A 22,736-nucleotide genomic window follows, 5' to 3' on the forward strand; every position below is an offset into this window, starting at 1 on the left:
CTTAAAAGAGTTAACTTAGATATGTGTGGACCTTTCTCGATAGCCTCTACGACTAAGCACAGGTATTATGTCATATTTGTAGATGATTTCTCATGTAAGTGTTGGATTTTCTTCATGTAGAACAAAGACTAGACATTCTCCAAATTTTGTGAATTTAGAGTACTTTTTGAGAAAGACACTGACAGGAAACTAAAGGATTTTAGGAGTAATAATGGCGGTGAATATGTTTTGAATAAGTTCAAGAACTTATGTGCAAAAGAAGGCATTTGACGAGAGTTAATAGCACCCCGTAACCCATGAGAGAATGGGGTGGCTAAGAGGAAGAACAAAAGTATTGTGAGAGTTGCACGGGTGATGTCGCATGATCATGGCCTAATGTTTCACTTGGGGACTAAAGCATGCAACACAACTGTATATGTGCAGAACAAGAGTCCTCATTGGATTCTCGAGATGATTACGCCAGAAGAAGCTTTTAGAGTTAAGAAACTAGATGTGGTACACTTGAGGATCTTTGGTTCATCAATGTACTGTCATGTTTCTAAGGATTCAAGGAAAGCACTACAACCAATAGTTGAGTTAGGCATATTTGTGGGGTACACTAATACACCTCACAACTATTGGGTGTACCGTCCACCTGACAAGATGAAAGTTATTCGTAGAGATGTGAATTACGATGAAGAGAAGGCCATGAGATGTTACCTTGAGAGGGAGCTTCAGTTACATGCATATGGGGAGATTTTCGCTATAAAAGAAGAACCTCAAGATGTTGTGGAGCAACCACAAGCAGAGCATCAGAGAGTGGAAGCACCCACTCATGCAAATACATCCAAATATGGAACGAATCACACCAAGGAAACTAACAAACTATTGCATAATGCTAGAGATAATGTGGGAGCACCCACATCACAACGGAGGCAAAGGAGGTCACTAGATCGATACACTTGGTACATGGCTATGGTGTGTAAACTAGTTAAGGCATAACCATCCTCATTCAAGGAAGAAGTGTATAAGAAAGTATCAGTTTATGCCATGGTAGAGGAATATGATTCCATTGTTAGAAACAATGTTTGGGAAGTGGTCCCAAGACCAGAGAACAAGTTAGTGGTATGTTCGAGGTGGATATACTAGGTGAAGCAAGCAACATATGGAAGCATCGAGAGACAAAATTCTAGATTTGTGTCCGAGGGGTTCTCTCAGGTGGAGTTAATTGATTATGAGGAGACCTTTGAGCTAGTAGCAAGGTACTCTTCTATCACATCAATTCTATCACTTGAAGAGCAGATGGGATGGAAGATCCATTAGATGGATGTGAGGACAACATTCCTCAATGGAGTGATTAAAGAGGAAGCTTACATTGAACCAAAAGGATTTGAGACCTTTGACAGAGAGTTGCATGTGTGCAGACTCAAGTGAGCATTGTATGGACTGAAACAAGCACCCCATGCTTGGTACACCAAGATTGACAGTTATTTCACCAGGTTGGGCTTCACCAAAAGTTAATCAGATGAAAACCTTTACCATATTTTTGTTGAAGGTAAATTGTTGATTTTAGTACTATATGTTGATTATTTGATTTTAATCGGTGATGAGAAGTTGATCAAATATTTCAAAGAGGATCTTGCAAGAGAATTCGAGATGAAGGACATGGGACTCATGCATTATTTCCTCAGTTTGGAAGTATGGAAAGGAGATGGGGAACTATTTCTCTCTCAGGTCAAGTATGCCAACAAGATATCGAAGAAGTTCCACATGGAGAGTAGCAAACCCATGGACACTCCTCTAGCAAGACATTGGAGGAAAGAGGATTCCATTTCCGGTGAGGAGGTGGAGGCCACTATTTACATGCAACTTTTGGGTTCATTCATGTACTAGGTGAACACACAACCATACATGTGTTATGCAACTAACCAGGTTACTCAAACAATGGTTAAGCCAATAAAACTATATTGGAAGGCAGCCAAACATGTGTTGAGATACCTCATAGAGACTACTGAGTCTGGTATTTGGTAAAAACAGACAAAGGGATTCAAGTGTTATTTGTTGTGTACATAATTGTAACACCCCTCCCTTGTGTGTTAACTATTGTAAACCTAAGCTGAGGAAATCTAGGTGTGATATGTAATATGGAAAGAAACAATATTATTAAATAAATTAATAAATGAATCACTTGGAAAAGTGAGACATCAATAGATGAGATTCTTGCCTAATCCCATTGAGGAATGGGATAGATATAAATCTTTCATGATAAATATTCTAGATATGATTCTACATAAGCTTGGATGGATTGGAGATAAAGACGAGCTTTTCCAGAAAAAGACCTAGGAAAATGGAAAAATCCATAAAAGTGGGACATCACTAATGGAAACTAAATCATGAAAGAAGGTATTAAATACCCATTGCATCAATCAATTTTGGTAGTTGATCCATGGCAAGAACCTCGGCTTGAGGGGGGATCAGAGGTGATTCATGGTTGGGTGGTGGTGCTCCACTCTCCAAGTGATGTTTTAGTTGGTTTCATGATGCGTGGAATGTTTCTACGTTGTTTTCTTCTCTTCTCTGTTATAATTTTAGTTGTCTAAGAGAAGGTTTTCTCAAATTTCCTCGCCATAAGAAGGACTAAATTAATTGTATGGAATGATTATACATGAGTAGAATTATTGATGTTATCCACCATTGTGGTCAGTTATTTCTTGCATGGAAAATGGTGTATGGTTACTCTTGACATTTTTATGTGGTTAAAGTGCTAGCTCATATGTGTAAATGTGGCGTAATCTGTAAGCATGAGAATAGTTAAATAACTTACTTGTGGTAACTATACATAAGTGGAATTATGTGTGCTTATGTTTTATAAGTTAGCCTACTTATGATCAACTCCGCACATGACCTTTGTGCGTAGTAAAAGTGCTGGTACTAATTGATTATGTGACAGTATTATACTAAGGTGGAAATTTTTGAATCTAAACTTGATCATTGGTAGATTTAATGAAGAAATTGCATGTGACATTTAGAGATTATCTAAGTTAATGGTGTCTAAGATATAATTTTGTAGATTCATTTAAAATATGGAATGATTGACATCTACTTTGGGATTGTTGCATTTCACAATAGGACTTGGATGATGATATTTGTGCATTTATGTTAATGATGAATAACACTATGGTGGGATCATCTTTATTCATATTAAGATAATTGAGGGCAGTAGATATATGAGTATGCAGAAGCATAGGTAATAATGCATTTAATCATGTAAGTCAATGATTCAAGTTATATATGCCATGCATGTCATCAGGATTAATCCATGGAAACTAGACCAGTTAGTCATGCATGTGAAACAAAGGCTGAGTTACTAGTATTTTGATTGTGTCTGAAGGACTATGAAACTGATGCATGGGCAAGTTAGCCATAAGAAATTAATATAAAAACCTTATTAATAATGGGGTAGGTTATCCCCGAAACTTTATAAGTTGCATGCAGTAAGAGACTCTTCATTCTTCATGTGTTGGGGGTAAAATAAAAGAGTCGGAATGTTAACATTAAATCCTTTCCGAAATTGCGTAGTATGCATAGTAACTAGTCTGACATACAAGTTGGGACATTGAACATAAAAAAATCCACAGTATGGATGCACTTTTAACGTTATGATTAATAAGTCTATGAGTACAGTAGTGTTTATATGATGATGATACCATTTACAGTGGTGAAATCTCAACGATAAAAAAAGAAAATTTTAAATTGATAAAGCTTAGGGGCTAAATATCCGGGTAGGCTCAGAAGGTTCATTACAAATGGTATCAAAGCACAAGTTCAAACAATGAGGCCTACGGACCATGCACCTCCGTAGCGTTTCATCGATGGATTTTAATTATAAAATCCCAAGATCCATAAAGAAAAAATTGGATCTTAAAATATGTCATTAAAATTCCTTAAGGTTGAATCCAAATGCTAAGAGGGTTTATTGGGAAATTATTAACATATGCATGACAATTCAACATTTCATAAGCACTTTGATGTCATCTAAAATGGTATCTTATATATATATATATATATATATATATATATATATATATATGAGGACTTTCCCATCTAAATTGTGTGATTGGATGTTGAAAAATGTTTTAACTTATATAAAGTAAAGTTATAATTTTTTTGAAACAAAGAACATGGGGATATTATCCAATATTAAAGTTGAAGAATTCATAAACCTTCCATATAGGAATTATCGATTGATTGCTATGCGGTACATTTTGGGATGTACTTATATACATGATGGTATAAATCGTCTAAAATTAGATATCATAAGTGCCTCGGTCGTAGTGTTGAAAGGTCTATATATTATGGATTTGAGACTTCTACGATTTGTATTCTGTGTGGTTGTATCTTCCGGATTCATCGCATCTGTTGTTTAAGTGCATCCAAAACCTCAGCCTTAGCTGAACACTCAAGCAAAACCAATCACCACATTTGCATCGAAAACTCCTGTGTCATGGCCAAAATTGAGCATTACCACCATAGGAAATTCAGAGAAGCTATTGAAATACGAAAACATCCTGATAACCTAAATCACGATGACGGTTGGAAGATAAGCAACAATTGGATTCCCACAATAATAAAGGATTCCACCACTTCCTAGTCCCCCGTTTCCATTTCCCCTTTCATCCCTGTGTCTGATCTATTTCCCTTACCTTCATAATGCAATATACCCTTCACCACATCCAATTAATTTAATTTCCACAATAAAATTAATTTAATTTCCATAATAAAATTCTATATATATTAAATACTATTTATATCATAACAATATTAAATTAATAAAGATATATAGATCATAATAAAGATATATATATCATAACAACATTAAATCAACCAATAAAGATATATATATCTTAATTAATAAAGATATATATATCATAATATATTAAATCAACCAATATACATAAAAAAGGTATAAAAAGAAATATACTAAACTTTCATATTCAAAACAATGTAGGTAATTATAACAAAATCATAATACACATTAAATCAATAAATATACATCACAATACAATAAAACGAAACATAAGATATATTAAATCAAAATATACATATATATCATAACATAATAAATCAATATATACATATCTTAATACATTAATACCAACACCAATCAATATACATATATAGGTATAAAGAAATAAACTTAATACTCAATACATATTAAATCAATATATATATATATCACAAGATAATAAAACAAAACATAATATATATTAAAATCAATATATATTAAATCAAAACATAATATATAATAAATCAAAATATAGATATATATCTTAATACATTAAATCAATCAACATACATATCTTAATACATTAATACCAACACCAATCAATATACATAGATAGGTATAAAGAAATAAACTTAATACACAATACATATTAAATCAATATATATATATATCACAAGATAATAAAACAAAGCATAATATATATTAAAATCAATATATATTAAATCAAAACATAATATATAATAAATCAATATATATATATATATATATATATATATATATATATATATATATATATATATATCTTAATACATTAAATCAATCAACATACATATCTTAATACATTAAATCAAGTACTTGTAATTAGTTTAATAAACAAAACAAATTATGCCAAAACATAATAAATATAAATAAACATTTATATACAAATAAAATAATAAGTCCATTCATAACGGAAATCATGATTAAGCCAAAAAAGATTTAAACACATTTCAAATAATTAAAAGGATAAATGATAATAGTAATAAAATATTTATAAAAATTAAAAATAAAAATTTTCATCCTAAACCTAATTAATAAACCAATCTTATTTAAATCTTGTCGGTCCTACACTCTCCCTTATCTTCACCTATTTATTCACCACATCCCATCTCTGACTTCTTCAATAATTCTCATCCTGATGATGAACCACAGAGGCTGGTTCGAAACGTCTTTAAAAAAAAAAGATGCACTTAAACAACAGATGCGATGAATCCGGAAGATACAACCACACAGGTCTATATATATAAATAAATATATATATATATATATATATATATATATATATATATATATATATATATATATATTGGCACATATTCATAGCAGTCCATACACCAATCAATGAAACTGTCAATATACCAGCCATCCGAATAATTTTCCACTTGGCAGAATATCAACAGGGAAGAAGGGTGTTTAGAGGGATTTCGAAATCACGTTTAGGCATCGATTCGGTTTCCATCTGTCCAGATTCCAAACATCGTGATTTCATTCTCAGTCAAGTTCCACTTCCCATGAATTTCCTCGTCACTCAAATACGCGTAGCTTGCAGGACAAGAGTTTTTCTTCCTAAGTTAAGAACCATCGCACCCCCATGTCATCCAAACATTCCTTTCGGAAGTGGTCAAATTTACTTTTCCTTCCCATGAAGGAAAAAATCTAGAATACGAAACACTGAGAGAATACGAATCATCAAGGGAATGATAAGGATAGACGTAAATCATAACACAAAATCTCAATTGTTGTTGTTCCACTGCAGTGTAGGTAGTTACGTGCAGGTAAGAGTTACAAAAAGTGTGGAATGGATCAAAAACAAAATGGAGGAGTGGATAATCTCATCTGAGGCATTATTATTGTGATTTGGATAGAGATTATCATATGACGTGTCGAAAAGGTGGTACATCAATGAGGATAGTAGTAAACCACCACAAAAAATCTCGGCTGCTATTTCTTTTTGCTTTCACATGGCTTATCATAGGTCACAGTTATGTGAGTTGGTAGTAGACCTAATGACACTGTCCACGAAATATCGCAAGGAAAAAGTTGTAGTCATTATTTCCTTATTCAATTGTTCGCTAGAAGCATAGAAGGTCGCACGAAAAAGCCAAAGCTCGTTGTTTCCTTTATCAATTTGTTGAATTGGAGACACTATGTCGAGATAACAATTATCCTTAGTCAGATTAATCACTATCCAGGTGATAAGAATAGTCATGAACATGCAAAGAGGATAACGTTTGTCCCCACCTTTCACCAAGTACTCTATCTTCCAAGGTGTGGAGACTAATTATAAATTAGTGAGAAAGCTCAGTCTGTAAATAGCATGAGTTCTAAACCTAATGGTGTTGATGATGAGTCATCATTGGTGTGTGCTTCCCTTGGGAGTAAATGTACCACTGTTTGGCACTCCATAACTCTGGCCTCCTGAATTACTGTGTACAGTTGTGCTGTGTCTACTTTTAAAAAAAAAGTCAATCACGATGATAAATCATCATTCATGAGATAGTATAAATAAATATTTATTGTTTCATTATCTTTCTCTTCTCTGTTGTGTAGTCTTATCATTAAATCAGTGTGATATTCATCTAACCCAGTGAAAAATTTCCCTCTCTGCAACCACGAGTCGTCCGCTCGTTGAAAATCTAGGTACCCTCAAGTGTTTCACGAAATTGTAGTTTTTCTAATCTATTAGAGGGTTCGATCATCGGACCTAATGATTTGGGCCCCAAAAGTAGCCTTGAAGCAACTATCGACATCCATTGAGATTTTGGTTGATCCAGCTTTGGAGAAATTCTAATACTCATTAAGCTTCAAAGGTTCTATTTGATTAAAAACCTACCCACTCTTATCAATCCCTTATAATATGTTGAATATTAAAGTATCCATGTGTATTTTACACTATATACGAATTGAGCATGCTTTAAGATGCTTCAGGGTTTGTACATTAAGATAAGCTAAGGGGTCTCTGTGTTTCATTCTCTGTATGTTCTGGAATGCGCAATAAATCCATCGAAGTGTTAAATTTGTCTCAAATCTATGCTCATCAAGTCGATTCATAAGAAAATTATGAAAAAAAGGAGTAATTGGGGAAGCAGGTTTGCATTTTAAAATTTAATGGGTACTTCTTCGATCGGTTTGCGAACTTGGTTAAGTAGGAAAAACAAGAATAGAAGAATGTATAGTTACTTTGTGTGTTGGACCATTTGGCGTAGATGTTTGAAAATGACATAGTATGTATTTGTGTGATATTGATGATGTGGACTGAGAGAGCTTGTGGGCATTGTATTTGTTGCTTATCGACATTGATGTAATTGGCATATATCATCATATTTGGGCATAACTTGTTTAATAAAGAGAATCCATGGTTGTATTATTGTTTTATTTTTGTGTAATATACCCGTGTATTGTCATGGATTCCCGGGTAGGCTCTAAGAAGGAGTTTAATTTAGGTCGTAACCACACAGTCAGTCAGGATCATGTTTTAAATTACTTAGTCATGTGATCACCTTGATTATTGAGGATGTTAGGTACATGAATTGTAACTTCTCTGATATGCCTCATCTTTCTTCATGGAGAGAAGGTAGTTTCCCTTACATCACGAGAGGGATTCCTAGATTTGTATTGGGTGAGATTCAAGCCTTAAACTATTGAAAGCTTTTTGACACTCTGATCACATTATTATCAATTGTCTTTATATTTTGGCGAAGGCCAATGCTATTGATCAACAAATGTGACGCAATATTCTAAGTTGTGGCATACAGTGGTCAAAAAAAAATTATGGTAGCCAAAAGTGATTATCAACAATAAGAAAGTGTTTTGAAACTTATGATTGCGACCACCTTGTCTAGCAACAATAGCTTATGCTATGTCATGTCCAATTTAACATGTTTAAAGTATTAAATTTTAAACTTATAATTGTAATTTCAATAATGTAATGTACACATAATTGTAATTTCGATAATTACGATAAATGAGAGTCATTGGTCTTTGTATATTTTCTGCTACCTTTTAGCTGCAAAAAGTAGTGGAAATGAGAAAAAAGGGTTTTGATGAAGCGCATTCAAAACTATAGATGCCGAAAACACAAGAACCAATTTCTCAGCAATGCATTTGAGTTTTTTTTTTCTCTATGATGTTGAAGTCATTGGTATCATTCTTCTGAAACCAGCAGGATTCATGAATTTGCAAGCCACAACGAGTAAATCGTTCATCCCTTTCGATAACTTTCACTCATCAATGTATTGATGCATCGGTATTTGCTTTCGATGAAATAGTTGTTATCAGAAAATTCCTCTGCCCCCAAGCTTATTAAAATGGTTAGGTTAAGAGATCCATTTTATCACCACAGTTGGTATATCTGGCAATGAGAAACAAGTAAATTCATTACAGTTGCTGATAAAGTTAAGGGTAGCTGGAAATCTATGCTGGAACGAAAGCAATTGATAGGTAATTTTTTAAATAATGATTGGTAACATGGTCATCATGTTATTTTAATAAAAGGAAAATATCAATGATACAATTAGGTAGGGACTTGGCTAAATAAAATCCCACCTAATACCTAAAAGGATGATTATATAAAAGAGGAAATGTTAAACATTAGTAAGGTGTTATGCAAAGGTAAAGATTCCCACAAATAATGTTAAGATTATAAAGAGCATGTTATAGTATAATATTATCAAATGACATAATTTCTTTTCAATGTAATCCTTTGGTTAATGCATCTATACGCAATGCATTTTGAAGTATGATTTGTTCTTCGAAAAGATGATTAAGGGGAACCTAATTTTAACATGTTATTATATACCATGACCTATGCATGGGATATGCATACTTTTACTTATAAGTGTCCTTGGGCACAACAATATATATAAACCATGGTAATTAATAAGAAGCAAGTTCTAATGCTTCTTGATTGATGATAGAAAAAAATTGTTAAGTTTGTAAGTACCTTCTTGACCGTGTAAAACTTTGCAACTTAAGATCATACCTTAATGTATATATCTGATATAGACAAGGTTTTGGGGGTAATATCTAACCAATATGAACCCTTCCAATTTGGAAAAGGAATTGAGACATGACAAAAGTACTTCTTATAAGAAGTAAAAAGAATAAAATAAACTAAGCAGAGACTTGTACTCCATGAGATGGGTGTAGTACTGCAAGGTGGCGGCAGTAGCAGAACATGAACTAACATGCTAATAAGTATTTTTATGGAGGTTCCTCATAAATGAGGAATTTAAAATTTCTTTCTATTACTATAGGTTATCAAAAAAAGAATAAATTAAGTTTTGAATAGTGATTCTTATAAATATTCATAGCATGTTAAACAAACTTGACCTTTTCGTCTATGTATGGGATTTGAGTTACTTGAACTATATTTGAGGTTATATTCTTTTTAGCATACCTGCATGGGATGTTATGTGCCAATGATAAATATGAAAAGTATGCATGAATAACTTATGACTATGTTTAATAGTCGGAATGGATAAGGAAAATGAAGGATATTAATCCTTACTGTCATGTGGAAAATATTATAACTAAGTTGTTGTTGTAGGCTATGCGCCATAATGAATAAGTGTATTTAAATTGATGTTGTTAAATTTTTTTTAAGTATGGTTAAATATACACATATGTCATGAATAATTGATGCTATGCGATGATGCATATGGCTATTAGAATGTGATCAAGGTTAGATAAATAATATTTTTTCTTTGAGAATGACAATGATATAAATTCATGAAGGTATTGTCTAACCTAATACTCACATCATCTAGAACAATCCGCAAAATTGTTGTGATTTATATTGATGGTAAGATGATGCTCTAGGAAGGAGCATCTCTGGTATATGGGTACCAAAAAGTACTTAGGTGTGTTACGTAAAGCAGTGTTAAAGTGGGAAAATAACATGGTTAGTATGGTATGGGGAGGGGAAACTCCTTGGAAAAACTTTATTTAAAATAAATTCAAAATCAATTAATTAAGTAAGCAATAAGTGGTTGATAGATGACATGATCAACCTAACTGTATGGTTGCCATGAAAGGGCAAAGCCTAAATAAAATACCAACTCATGAATGTAATATAGAGATAATTTGTTTTATCCTATCTATACCTGGAAGCAAATTATGAGTTGTATGATTGTTTAAGGAAGAACATAACTTAAGGAAATGAAGTTATGCTAAAAGATCCTAAGGGATGGGAGATGTAAAGGACAAGGCTGGGTTGAATATGAGACTAAATATCTTAAAAAAAATTCTTTCAAATTTAATATGACTGCATTAATTGGTGCACATGCAAGTCGTGATGGATATGGGTATAACAAAGATTTTAGCAGAATTATCACTCATAATGATCTAAAAATTTTGATGTTAGCATGAGACTTTAAGTATCTATGATAGAAAGAATATCATAGTTTGTTTTATGATGTATTTCATTTTTATTCAAACCTAGTACAAGAGACATATTAAAACCCAAAACTAAGAGTTATGGGTGTGATTGAGTGATAGTAGGCAGGATGACTGTTATGATACTATTATGTTGCAACCACATAACATAGGAAAATGATTGCTAAATAATGGCATTTGAACATTCTGATACAAAATTCCAATTGGTTGCAGAAATGAACCATGTTCATGAAAATTCCTTATAAACTGAGCACAATTGTTCTATTTACCAGAAATAGATAAAGGAATGTTTGGCATGATACTAACATAGTGGAAAACATGTGGATAAAGTTATGTCATGCAGGTGATGCCATGAGCATGGTATGATGGGCAGTAGCACAAATGGTACTATGTACAAGCACTACATACGGTACCCGTATGACTACATGTGTTACATGATTGAAACATGATATGTATAACTATGTGTATAATACACCTTGTGTGCATGTATACATAAAGACACTGGGTGGGTGTCTGACAGGGCAACCGACCTAGAGGTTGCACAAAAAAAGGAAACTAAGAAGTGGTTCAAAGATAAGTAACCATGGTTAAATGTAGTTTGGCATACATACGATTATGATGAGTATATGTAGTTATGATGGTATATGAGCTAACTTGTTATAATGTTTTATGCATATGTGAGCTGACTTATTGTATGAAAATAAACTGTAGGAAGCAAGTGTTCGACAACAACACAAAGACTTGGAAGAATGCAGAGGGAGAACATGCATTCTTTGAATAAAATTAATAATGGGTAATATAAGCCATAAATATTTAAGTAATATTGAGAAAAAACTTATGAAGTTACATTTATGCATCTAAACTTTCTTACAAATTATTAAAAACAATGTTACAGGTAGGTATGGAAAGAGATGTGTTGGGAGCACTCCTTGTAATCGATATACATCAGAATATTTGCATTAGATGGAAAGGCCATAAGAGTTGTGGATTCAAAAACCATCTACCTATGAACGAGGACATGATGTCGTAATACACCGAGGGCAGTGTAAAGTGTAAGGGGGGGGAGTATGGAACACCCCTCCTTTTTGTGTTAACTATTGTAAACCTAAGTTGAGGAAAGCTAGGTGTGATATGTAATATGGAAAGCAAAAATATTATTAAATAAATTAATAAATGAATCACTTGGAAAAGTGAGACACCAAGAGATGAGATTCTTGCCAAATCCCATTGAGGAATGGGATAGAGATAAATCTTTCATGATAAAGCTTCTAGATGTGATTCTAGATAAGCTTGGATGGATTGGAGATAAATATCCATCAGATGGATTGGAGATAAACATCCATCAAGGAAAAAACATAAAATATTTGCGGGAGATAAAGGCAATCTTTTATGAGGAAAAGCCTCGTGGGAGATAAAGATGAGCTTTTCCAAAAAAAATACCTAGGCAAATGGAAAAATCCATAAAAGAGGGACACCACTAATGGAAACTAAATCATGAAAGAGGGAATTAAATACCCATTGCATCGATCAATTGGGGTAGTTGATCCATGACAAGAACCTCGACTTGGGGGAATCAGAGGTGATTCATGGTTGGGTGGTGCTGCTCCGATCTCCAAGTGATTTTTTAGTTGATGTCATGATGCGTGGAATGTCTGTATGTTGTTTTCTTCCCTTCTCTGTTATAATTTCAGTTGTCTAAGAGAAGGTTTTCTCAAATTTCCTCGCCATAAGAAGGACTAAATGAATTGTATGCAATGCTTATACATGAGTAGATTTACTGATGTTCTCCACCATTGTGGTCAGTTATGACTTGCATGGAAAATGGTGTATGGTTACTCTTGAAATTTTTATGTGGTTAAAGTGTTAGCTCATATGTGTAAACGTGGTGTAATCTGTAAGCATGAGAATGGCTAAATAAGTTGCTTGTAGTAACTATACATAAGTGGACTTATCTGTGCTTATGTTTTAGAAGTTAGCCTACTTATGATTGACTCTGCATATGACCTTTGTGCGTAGTAAAAGTGCTGGTACTAACTGATTAGTTGACAGTGTTATACTAAGGTGGACATTTTTGAATCTAAACTTGATCATTGGTAGATGTAATGAAGAAATTGCATGTGACATTTAGAGATTATCTAAGTTAATTGTTTCTAAGAGATAATTTTGTAGATGCATTTGAACTATGGAATAATTGACATCAAGAAAATAAAAAATATTAGAGAGGCCATAGAGGACCTTGAGGAAATGACTATTGAGATGGGGTCATAGACAAATCCCACCACTATGGTAGAATAAAAGGGGCATCGAGTGGAAGAACTAACAATCACAATGAATATTGAGAAACTCAAAAGATTGGATGAATAGTGCCAAACATTGAATGAGAAAGGGTTGCTGTTGTGGACAACATTGATGGAGAGTGTAGAATTGAAGAACATAATACAAAATATCTAGAATGTGTAGGAAAAATCTCAAAATATCCACGGTTCGAGCACCCTACAACCTAATGAGAACCAAAATGCCATGAAAGAAAAAACGTAGCTAGTGAAACACCTGAATAATATGAGAATTTCTAGCAATAATTATCAAACAAGTTTAAGATCATAGAGGAAGATCCATTCACAGTGATTGTGGTGATTGGGGCTATGCATCAAATGGCCAAGCAAGAAATATAGGACAATGTAGAAAAATTTAACATCACCATGATAGCTAACCTAGCAGATCAGATTTTTGGACAACTAGAGGACATCGCAATAAAAGTCACTATAGTCAACCTAAAATTGGAGGCACTCATTGTAAAGACAAAGGAAACAATGCGCTCAGTAATTTGACAAGCAGATTGAGTGGCTTGAGACGAGCCAAAGGTGAGTGTTATGGGCTTGTTAGAGCATCATTTTGAGGAAGTATTTTGGGAACCGCACAAAAGGGCAATGCAAAGGAAATGTTGGTTATGGATTAGCCAACAGAAATCAGGAAAGAGGGAAATTCGTTATGGTTATGGTTAACCTAAGTTGTGGTTATTTTCCCATGGTAATGGTTATTTCCCATAGTAAAATAGGATTTCTTGTCGACTTTTCACCACAATTTAAAACCATAAATTGATAAAGTTGGGATGTAATAGAGGGTGAAGTGTTTTATGATTAAGCATAGATATAGAGATATGGACACATAGATGCGGTGCTTAGACAAAGATACTTATTTATTTTGGTGTGGTTGATGTTTCACAATGTATTAATAGATCTATTAGGCTAGTGAGTTGTGACAGTTGGAAGGTAATGTGGAATTCATAGTAATGATAAAGATCTGTGTTGGAATAATCTTTGTGTCTGTGTTGAATTGTTTTTTTTTGGATTATGTTAAACACATATTGAATTTTCTTTGTGTCATAGTTCCATTGAGCATATTAATGGATTTAATGCATATAATAGGGGTATATTTAAATTTTATGTCTTTAATAACGAAGTATTGGATAAGGACTCATGACAAGTGTAGAACCTACATTGCCTTCATCATTGTAGAATTGTCTAGGTTCATGTAGTCCCTCGTAGATCCCTTGAGTGAGAGTTCACATGTTCGCGGGTGATTTGGAAAGGGCCAGAGTTTGATGGATTTTGTTGGCCAATTTACTCCAAACCTAGGTCTTCCCTCTAAGTGGGCCAACAAGAGCCAAAAAGAATCAAAACTAACCTACAAGAATTAAACCAAAGATAGAGATAACTCACAACCTCTAGTGGGGAGGGACATATTTATTAAGACAATGGCATCAATAGTAATGAAACATGTAGAAAAGGAATGGACAAGCACTTTAGATTGTTTATCTAGCTATTAACGCTACACCCAAACTAAGATGGAGTCCAATTGTACATGTGTGAACTGTAGCTAAGCATTTTATAGTTTGAGGTAGTTAGTGGCATGAGGAGAAAACTTCATGTTTTGAGGAGACAACCTGTAGCTAAGGGTAGATCACATGGAAACAAAATAGACACTACATATTTGGTAAGAAATAGCGTTCATTGATGTTGTTAACAAAGTATCTTCATAGCCTCTTTATCCTTAAGCCAACAATCTATTGCTAGATCTCAAACTAATAGAATGTAGAAAAATGAGATGGAAAATTGATAAAAGTCACTTTATTTATTTATTTGAAATTGATCAAACATCATTGATTTTAAGTAATCTGTGATCAAATCATCATTATTTTGTTGGAAAATTACTTTCAATAAATGATCAACATGTAAAATCTTTTATGGTCACATGTACATTAGAGAGACCTACACTCATCCCTCGCCCATATTCCCTCATAAAAACAACAACACATAACTATAGTTGTGTTTAACCAGAACATATATTACATTGAAATACGAGAAATCCTTTATATATATTTCAAAATCAACTATAACAATACTTAACCATTTAAAAATAATAATTTAAATACATTATTTACATATCTTATTCATTATAAATAAACTCTTCCTCTATCTATTAGTTATCCATAAACCATCCCAACAAACTTTTCTTATCTTCAAACAAAATATTATACTAATTCATTTAAATGTTACTTTCATTCATTTTCTCCTACATTGACTATATGCTAATTTACTTAATTATTAAAAATATTAATTTAAATATATTATTTAAATATCTTATTCATTATAAATAAAAGTCTCCTCTATTAATTATCCATAGACCATCCCAACAAACTTTTCTTATCTTCAAACAAGATATTATCCTCATTCATTTAAGTGTTACTTTCATTTATTTACTTAGCAATTGATAAGAGGCTTTCTCAATACTAACAATTAATTTCATCCATGACTATAGTTCCCTAGTCAAGAGGGTCGTTGTCCACAATAGCACGACGAAAGGCGTTCTTTATATTAACAAATAATTTGATCCAAACGTATCGTTATCGTTCGTTGTTCTCTATACTACCAATTAATTTCATATATACGTATCGTTATCCAGTCAGAAGTATAGTTCTCACAATAGAACATGAGGGGCGTTAATCTCTGTACCACTAATTAATTTCATCCAAACATATCGTTATCCAGTCGGAAGGCTCGTTGTCCACACTAGCAGGATGAGAGGCGTTCTTCCTACTAAAAATTAATTTGATCCATAGGTATCGTTATCCAGTCACAAGGGTAGTTGTCCACAATCGCAAGTTGAGAGGCGTTCTTCGTGCTACCAATTGATTTCATTATAACTATCGTTATCCAGTCAGAAGGGTGGTTGTCCACAAGAGCAGTTGGCTTTCCAGAATTCTCAATTGGATTCTTGACTTCATTACTAAGCATTTTTCAGTTGTATATTAAAAAAATGTAGTTTAGATTTTTTATTTGAATAAATATTTAATTAATTTTATTTAAAATTTTAAGAACATAGTTTAGTTGTAAAATTTATATAATTTTAATACTTTGAAAATATTTAAAAGCATAATTTTTTTTTTTACATGTATAGTTTAATTATGGTAATCAAATTATAATTTTTATAACAAATATAAAAGGAAAAATGTTAAGATAGCTAATTATTTCAGTATGAATAGTTGTAGAGTTTTTTTTTGGCTAAAGTCTAATTTACTTTGTGGTTGTATGTTAAAATTATGTTGAGTGAATTTTTAGTAGAAAAAGTTAAATATTTTTCACTAAATTCATTGTATCAAATTTTGTATAATTAATAAAAAGATGACAATTCTATACTTCTCACTAAATTCAGTGTAATCAACAAATTTATATAATACATTAACAAAAAATGACAATTCTTGTAAAAAAATCTCTTTCTCTGTCTTTCCAGACAACATTATAAATTAAAAAAATCCAAAACCTCAATATTAAAAAAGGAAACGTTTACAATTATCTATTACTCTTTTTAAGTGTTTTGGAGTACGTTCCGTACGGAACCATTCTGTAGGATCAGAATCTATTTATGGTTGAAGGTGTCTTTACGACTTTGTCATTACTGCTTTCTTTCTGGCTCATGATTTCTGTTGTGCACTTTCATCCCATTCTGCTATTTGGTTTCTCCTATGTATTTTTGGCCCCTCCAGACTCATGTTTTGGCTGCTGTGTGTGATGTATTCTTTGCTTCCTCACAACTGCGATGATTGATACTTGTTTATTTGAGTTTGTAATGCAAGTAAGGCGTTGAGGAAATAAGAAGAGAGAGACAAAGTAATCTCTACACTGCAATTGTTTTGATAAAATGTCTGGCGATGCAAGGCAAGCGGTTGAAGACTTGGAAGCCAATAATCGCTTCGACTGTGATCATAAACAGACGTCGCTCCACCATGGAAATCCAGATGCCGAGATTCATTCCGAGAACGACGATGGACCGATGTCTCAGCTGGGGCAACCGACAGAGTTGCGTAACGGTAATGAACCGCGAGGATGCAGGATTCCACCGTGCGCTGCAGGGCAGACCGAATTTAATTCCAACAGTGATGAAGAACAGCAGAAGCAACTGATACAATTAGCCAACGGTAGAGAACCGCGAAATCGATGGATCACCGAAACGGAATGGACTCATTATATCCAAGAGGATCCCCATTGTCCCCATCTTCGTGACAGACGGCCGTCAGATGTGTCAATATTCAGGGTTCCCAAGTTCCTGAAAGACACAAAAAGGGAAGCATATGTCCCTCTAAGAGTTTCGTTGGGTCCATATAATCACGGAAGTGCAGAGGTTCCTTCAATGGGCCATCACAAAGGAAGAGCCCTTCGTAGAATGATGAAGAGATTCAATGTGTATAACAATAACCTGCTAGTTGATCCAAATGATATGCATTTCGCCAATCGTGCAATGGAGGAGATCCTGAAGCTGGAGAAGGAAATCAGGGACATCTACGAAGAAAACATCGATTGCGATGGAAAGACCTTAGCTAGGATGCTATGTTTGGACGGTTGCTTCCTTCTAGAAGTATTAAGAACTCTCACTGGGGACAAAGTCTCCAGAGCAGAGTGCTATGACCCTATTTTTGGGGAAAATAAGCTTGACTATGCTGCAAAAGATGTAGTGAAGGATATTTTGATGCTGGAAAATCAAATACCTTTCATCGTTCTCCTAAAGCTACTACAATTGGAGCTCAACTCGGCGGTTGATGGCAAGATGCTTTTGCATTTGTTGATGAAAGTTATGTTGGATTGGTTCAACCCCTTCGACAATAAAAAAATTGATATAAAGCAATGGTCCTGTCATCCTCATCATCTTTTGGATTTCTTGCACGCCGCAATTGCATCTCCACCTTTCAATGATGGTGAACGTGTAGATGAAGGTAAGTGTAGCATCCCCATTGACTGCTGCAGTAGCCTGTGCATTAGAATGCTCCAAGGCAAAAGCAAAGAAGGGAATGACACCGAAAGAATCCCTCACGCAGTAGAATTAGGAAATGCTGGGATCAAATTTTCAGCACTCGAGGGAGGCTGCATCAAGCGGATTAAGTTTGACGAGAACAGCGCCACAATTTTTCTTCCTCCGATCTCTATCATGGATCGCACAGAGAGAGTATTCCGTAACTTGATCGCTTATGAGATGTGCAAGCCATCTAAAATAAATTACGTGAGTTCTTACGCGGCTCTCATGAACGGCTTGATCGACAGGGAACAAGACGTGGCCTTGATGAGAAGAATGGGCGTCCTTAAAAACTGGCTGGGGAGTGACAAGGAGGTTGCCGACCTTTTCCGCGGTCTAGGTAAGAAAATCACCGTGAGTAGGAAAGACGTCTTCGACAACCTGACAGAAAAGGTGAATGCGCACTACAATAATGAAATGAAAGTCCAGATTGGAAAGCTTGTGCAGGATCATTTTTCATCGCCGTGGAATGCTTTAGCTTTGACGGCCGCAATTGTCATACTTTTGCTCACCGTGCTGCAAACGATCTTCACAATTATATCGACATATAACAAGTAGACTCTCTCCTCCCCTCCCCTCTCTTTTACCATCCAAAAAAATTGTAAATGATGTGTACTCGGTTGTAATAGCCAGGATTGAACTTTGGATGATGTTGCCTCACAGTTTAGTTGGTTTAAGTGATGTGTACCGAGTATTGGATCGGAGAGGGAGTTTTGTATGGGAGATATTAACTTCTATTAGCTTTGTCTGGTAGATATTAAGTGATGTGTTAGTGTAATTTCTATGTGAAATGAAATGCTTGGGTAGGAGGTTGTCAATTAGTTTCTAGTTTTAAATGTGGTTGAAAATTTATTTTAATTTTTTCAATTTTAGGTGTGGTTGAGATATATTTCAACTATATAAGGTATCAAATTAAGATAGTTAATTGATCTCAAAGCCTTACTTATTGTATATATATGAAATATTGTATATTGAATTATATAACTTTATTGCAAATTTTATGGGAGAAATGTAACCACCTAGACATGTAAAATTTAGAGTAATATCAGTATGTGGATATATTTTTGTTAAGTCCGATGAAAATATCTAAATATCTTATTGCAAATTTGTTGTGGATTCTTCCGTTATTCTAAGTAGCCTACTAACAGGAAAGTGCCTGGGTAGGATAGCTAATAAGAAGCTGGAATCTAAGTAGTTTTGCTTCGTAGCTGGAAATATAACATTATATCATGTGGGCAACCATGCACAGTCAAGGTGCAGCGAATGTGTTTTGCAACGTGTAGTGGTCTCATTGGATTTAAAAGTTTAAAATAGATCACCGACATTTCTGATCTTTGGATGTCTCGCATACTGAAACACGAGTCTGATTCCCTGCGTCTATTCTCATGTCACCGATGCCTGTGAACCGAAATCGATAAGTAACTTGGTAAGAAAGAGAGAGATGAAAGCTCTCGCAGTGAGATTCATTGAGCTTGTCCTTTCTTTTTCCTCAGTTACTAACTTATCTCATTAATGTATGGTTCCTTTTTGTCGCAATGATTACATATACAGAAAGAAATATGGATGAATTAATTGATGTATTGGTGGTAATTAAATGAGTAAAATAAATAAATGTTGATGAATATTCAAAACCATATGAAAATGGATCAATTAATTGAGGTATTAGTGGAAATTATATTATTAAAATAAATAAATGCTGATGAATATTCAAAACCATATTGAGGTTATGTGAGTTCATGTTGTAATATGAACTTCGGTAAATTTAACCTGTAGATTCCTTCTTTATAAAATCGAGGAGTACAATGGACTGTGGGCAACGTATCTAGATAGATGCAGAATGGGTAGTAGTTTAGTTATTACATATATGAAATTGATTGAATTGATTGAGTATAATTGTGGGTAATGTATTTAGGTAGACGGAGTATGTGAATAGAATGGCTAGTAGTTTAGTAATTACAAATATGAAATTGATTGAGTAGTTTAACGTAAGTGTATTTTGAAGGAATCAAGTGGAAGTACAACTTAATATAGATGGTTGTGATGGAGGTCAATATACAAAATTTAAAATGGATAAAGAAATTGATAAAAACTCAAGTACTCCCTAAAAGAGTGTTGAAAATATGAAATTATTCATCATAAAATGTGTTGGTTTGTTTTTAAGAGGTGGTATTCCTCATCTAAACATGTATTGGTTATTATAATCTTTATGTGATGTTTGATTAGAATATTACTAATTAGTTAATATTGTCTAGCTGAAATAGTTAATTTATCTTGAAAACTACTTTATTATGATGATGATGATGGTGGTGGTGGTGGTGGTTAACGTCCAGTGAGACCGAATTGGTCTATCGGACCTATAATTTTCTTAGTTTTAATTGACTGGGTCCTCGCCTTTCTTGGTGAGATTGGTGTTGTAGCTTTCTTTTTTCTTCTCTACGGTCTTCCAACTTCCTTTATCTTGCGTCTCCTTCATCTCTTCTGGTTCTTCGGACATTGGTGTCCTTTTGAAGATAGTTAGAGAAGAAGTTTGGTCTAGGAGATCTGCTTCGCTGTTAAATGAAGATTTATTTTGTGGGGTATTCGAATCCTCATAACTGCTGATGCTTGATGGGTTGTCGAGTTGGGCAGGGCTTTTCCCCTGCTTGTTTTCAGAGTTGTTTCTTTCTTGCCCGATTTCTTGTAATTTAGAGTTTTCTCGAGAGTATTCTTCTTTGATGACAGTGTAGTGTTCTTTTTGTGCTCCTTCCCACCATGTAGATCTGTGGTGATTTTTTCTAGCATTTTTCTCGGAGGCTTTTGGGCAATTTTTGGCTAGATGACTTGTATCAAAGCGGGATCGACATCTGAAGAGGACACTCTCATAATCGATTTTCTGGTTCCACACATAGTCTCTACTTGTTAGGTTTATTTCAGCTGGGAATCTGATGCTGAAGTCCATTTCCACACAAATGCGTGCATAGGTGGTTCTGGCATATTCCTCTGTTTCTGGGCACCAATTGCATTTCCAATTGGTATATAAATATGTAACTTTGTATATAATAATAATATACACAATAATTTTTATATACCAAGATATTCTTTTTCTTTATAATTATTTAAGTGATTTGTACTTTATTAACTATAATAATTATTAAACATGTATAATGATATATCTCAATATTTCAAATACTATTAGCATGCTATATATCTCTATATTTCAAATACTATTAGCATTCTATATATATATATCTATATTTCAAATACTATTGACATTCTATAGTTATGTTTATTTAGTATTCTTAATTTTAGCTATGTTTATTTAGTATTCTTAATTTTTATTGATATTTTTTGAATCACTTGTGAAAACTTTTGTAGAAACACATTAATATCATTATACACTTGTGATTGCAACATTTTTTTATGCAAGTCACCAATACCAAAAATATTTTAGTTTTTCTCTATAAAAAAACATTAAAAAATATAGATATTTTAGTTTCTTTGATAAATTTAGGTGAGATATACAATCTTCTAAAAAAAATTGTTTATATAATATAAATTATAATAAAAAATTCAACCTACTGCACCATAATTCTTAATATCTTATTTAAATTTTATATTTATATAATATAAATCATATTTATAAAAACAAAAAAGCCTCATCCAAACAGGGATAATAGTTTTGAACTCTTGACGTGAAAGGGAGGTTGATGCCTCTTCCCAAGAGGGGGATTATGAAGACTCACCCTAATAGGGACAATAGAGCTAAACTTGTGGCTTTTTTTATATTAAAGAAAAGGATTCATGATTGTCTCTAGACCAGTTGATCTAGTCATCAAAGCTACATAATGTTATTAATATGTATAATATATTACATATATTCATTTCTCTCATGCAAAAAAAATTATGGTGAAAAAGGCTGTAATGAGAAATATGTGGACACACTCTCACATGAAAGTGTACATGTTCTTAAAATTATATACACGTTACTTTTAAACTAGCTTAAGTTCATTCTAAACAGCCACATAAACTTACTAGGTCATTTATCACTACATATGAGCATGCTCACCTCTTAGTTTATAATAATAATAATAATAATAATAATAATAATGCAGCTACAAGTCCCAAATTTTCTTCCCTATTTTCTATGAGAAAAAATTCATAATAGAGAAAGGCAAGTTTAAGAGTAGAGGAGACTTCATATGTCATGAAAACA

General features: G+C 33.4%; 1 protein-coding gene across 1 annotated transcript; it reads left to right on the forward strand.

The window, feature by feature from the left end:
* The first annotated feature begins 17,398 nt into the window (after positions 1 to 17,398).
* Positions 17,399 to 19,102, forward strand: LOC149197054 (putative UPF0481 protein At3g02645). Its single transcript, XM_089408540.1, has one exon. The coding sequence runs from the start codon at positions 17,399 to 17,401 to the stop codon at positions 19,100 to 19,102; it is 1,704 nt and encodes a 567-aa protein (XP_089264666.1).
* The last annotated feature ends 3,634 nt before the right edge of the window (positions 19,103 to 22,736 follow it).

The sequence above is a fragment of the Pinus tabuliformis genome, chromosome 2_2, assembly GCF_031772625.1.
Source record: "Pinus tabuliformis cultivar Carrire ecotype Pingquan chromosome 2_2, CPIR1, whole genome shotgun sequence".
Classification (NCBI taxonomy): domain Eukaryota; kingdom Viridiplantae; phylum Streptophyta; class Pinopsida; order Pinales; family Pinaceae; genus Pinus; species Pinus tabuliformis.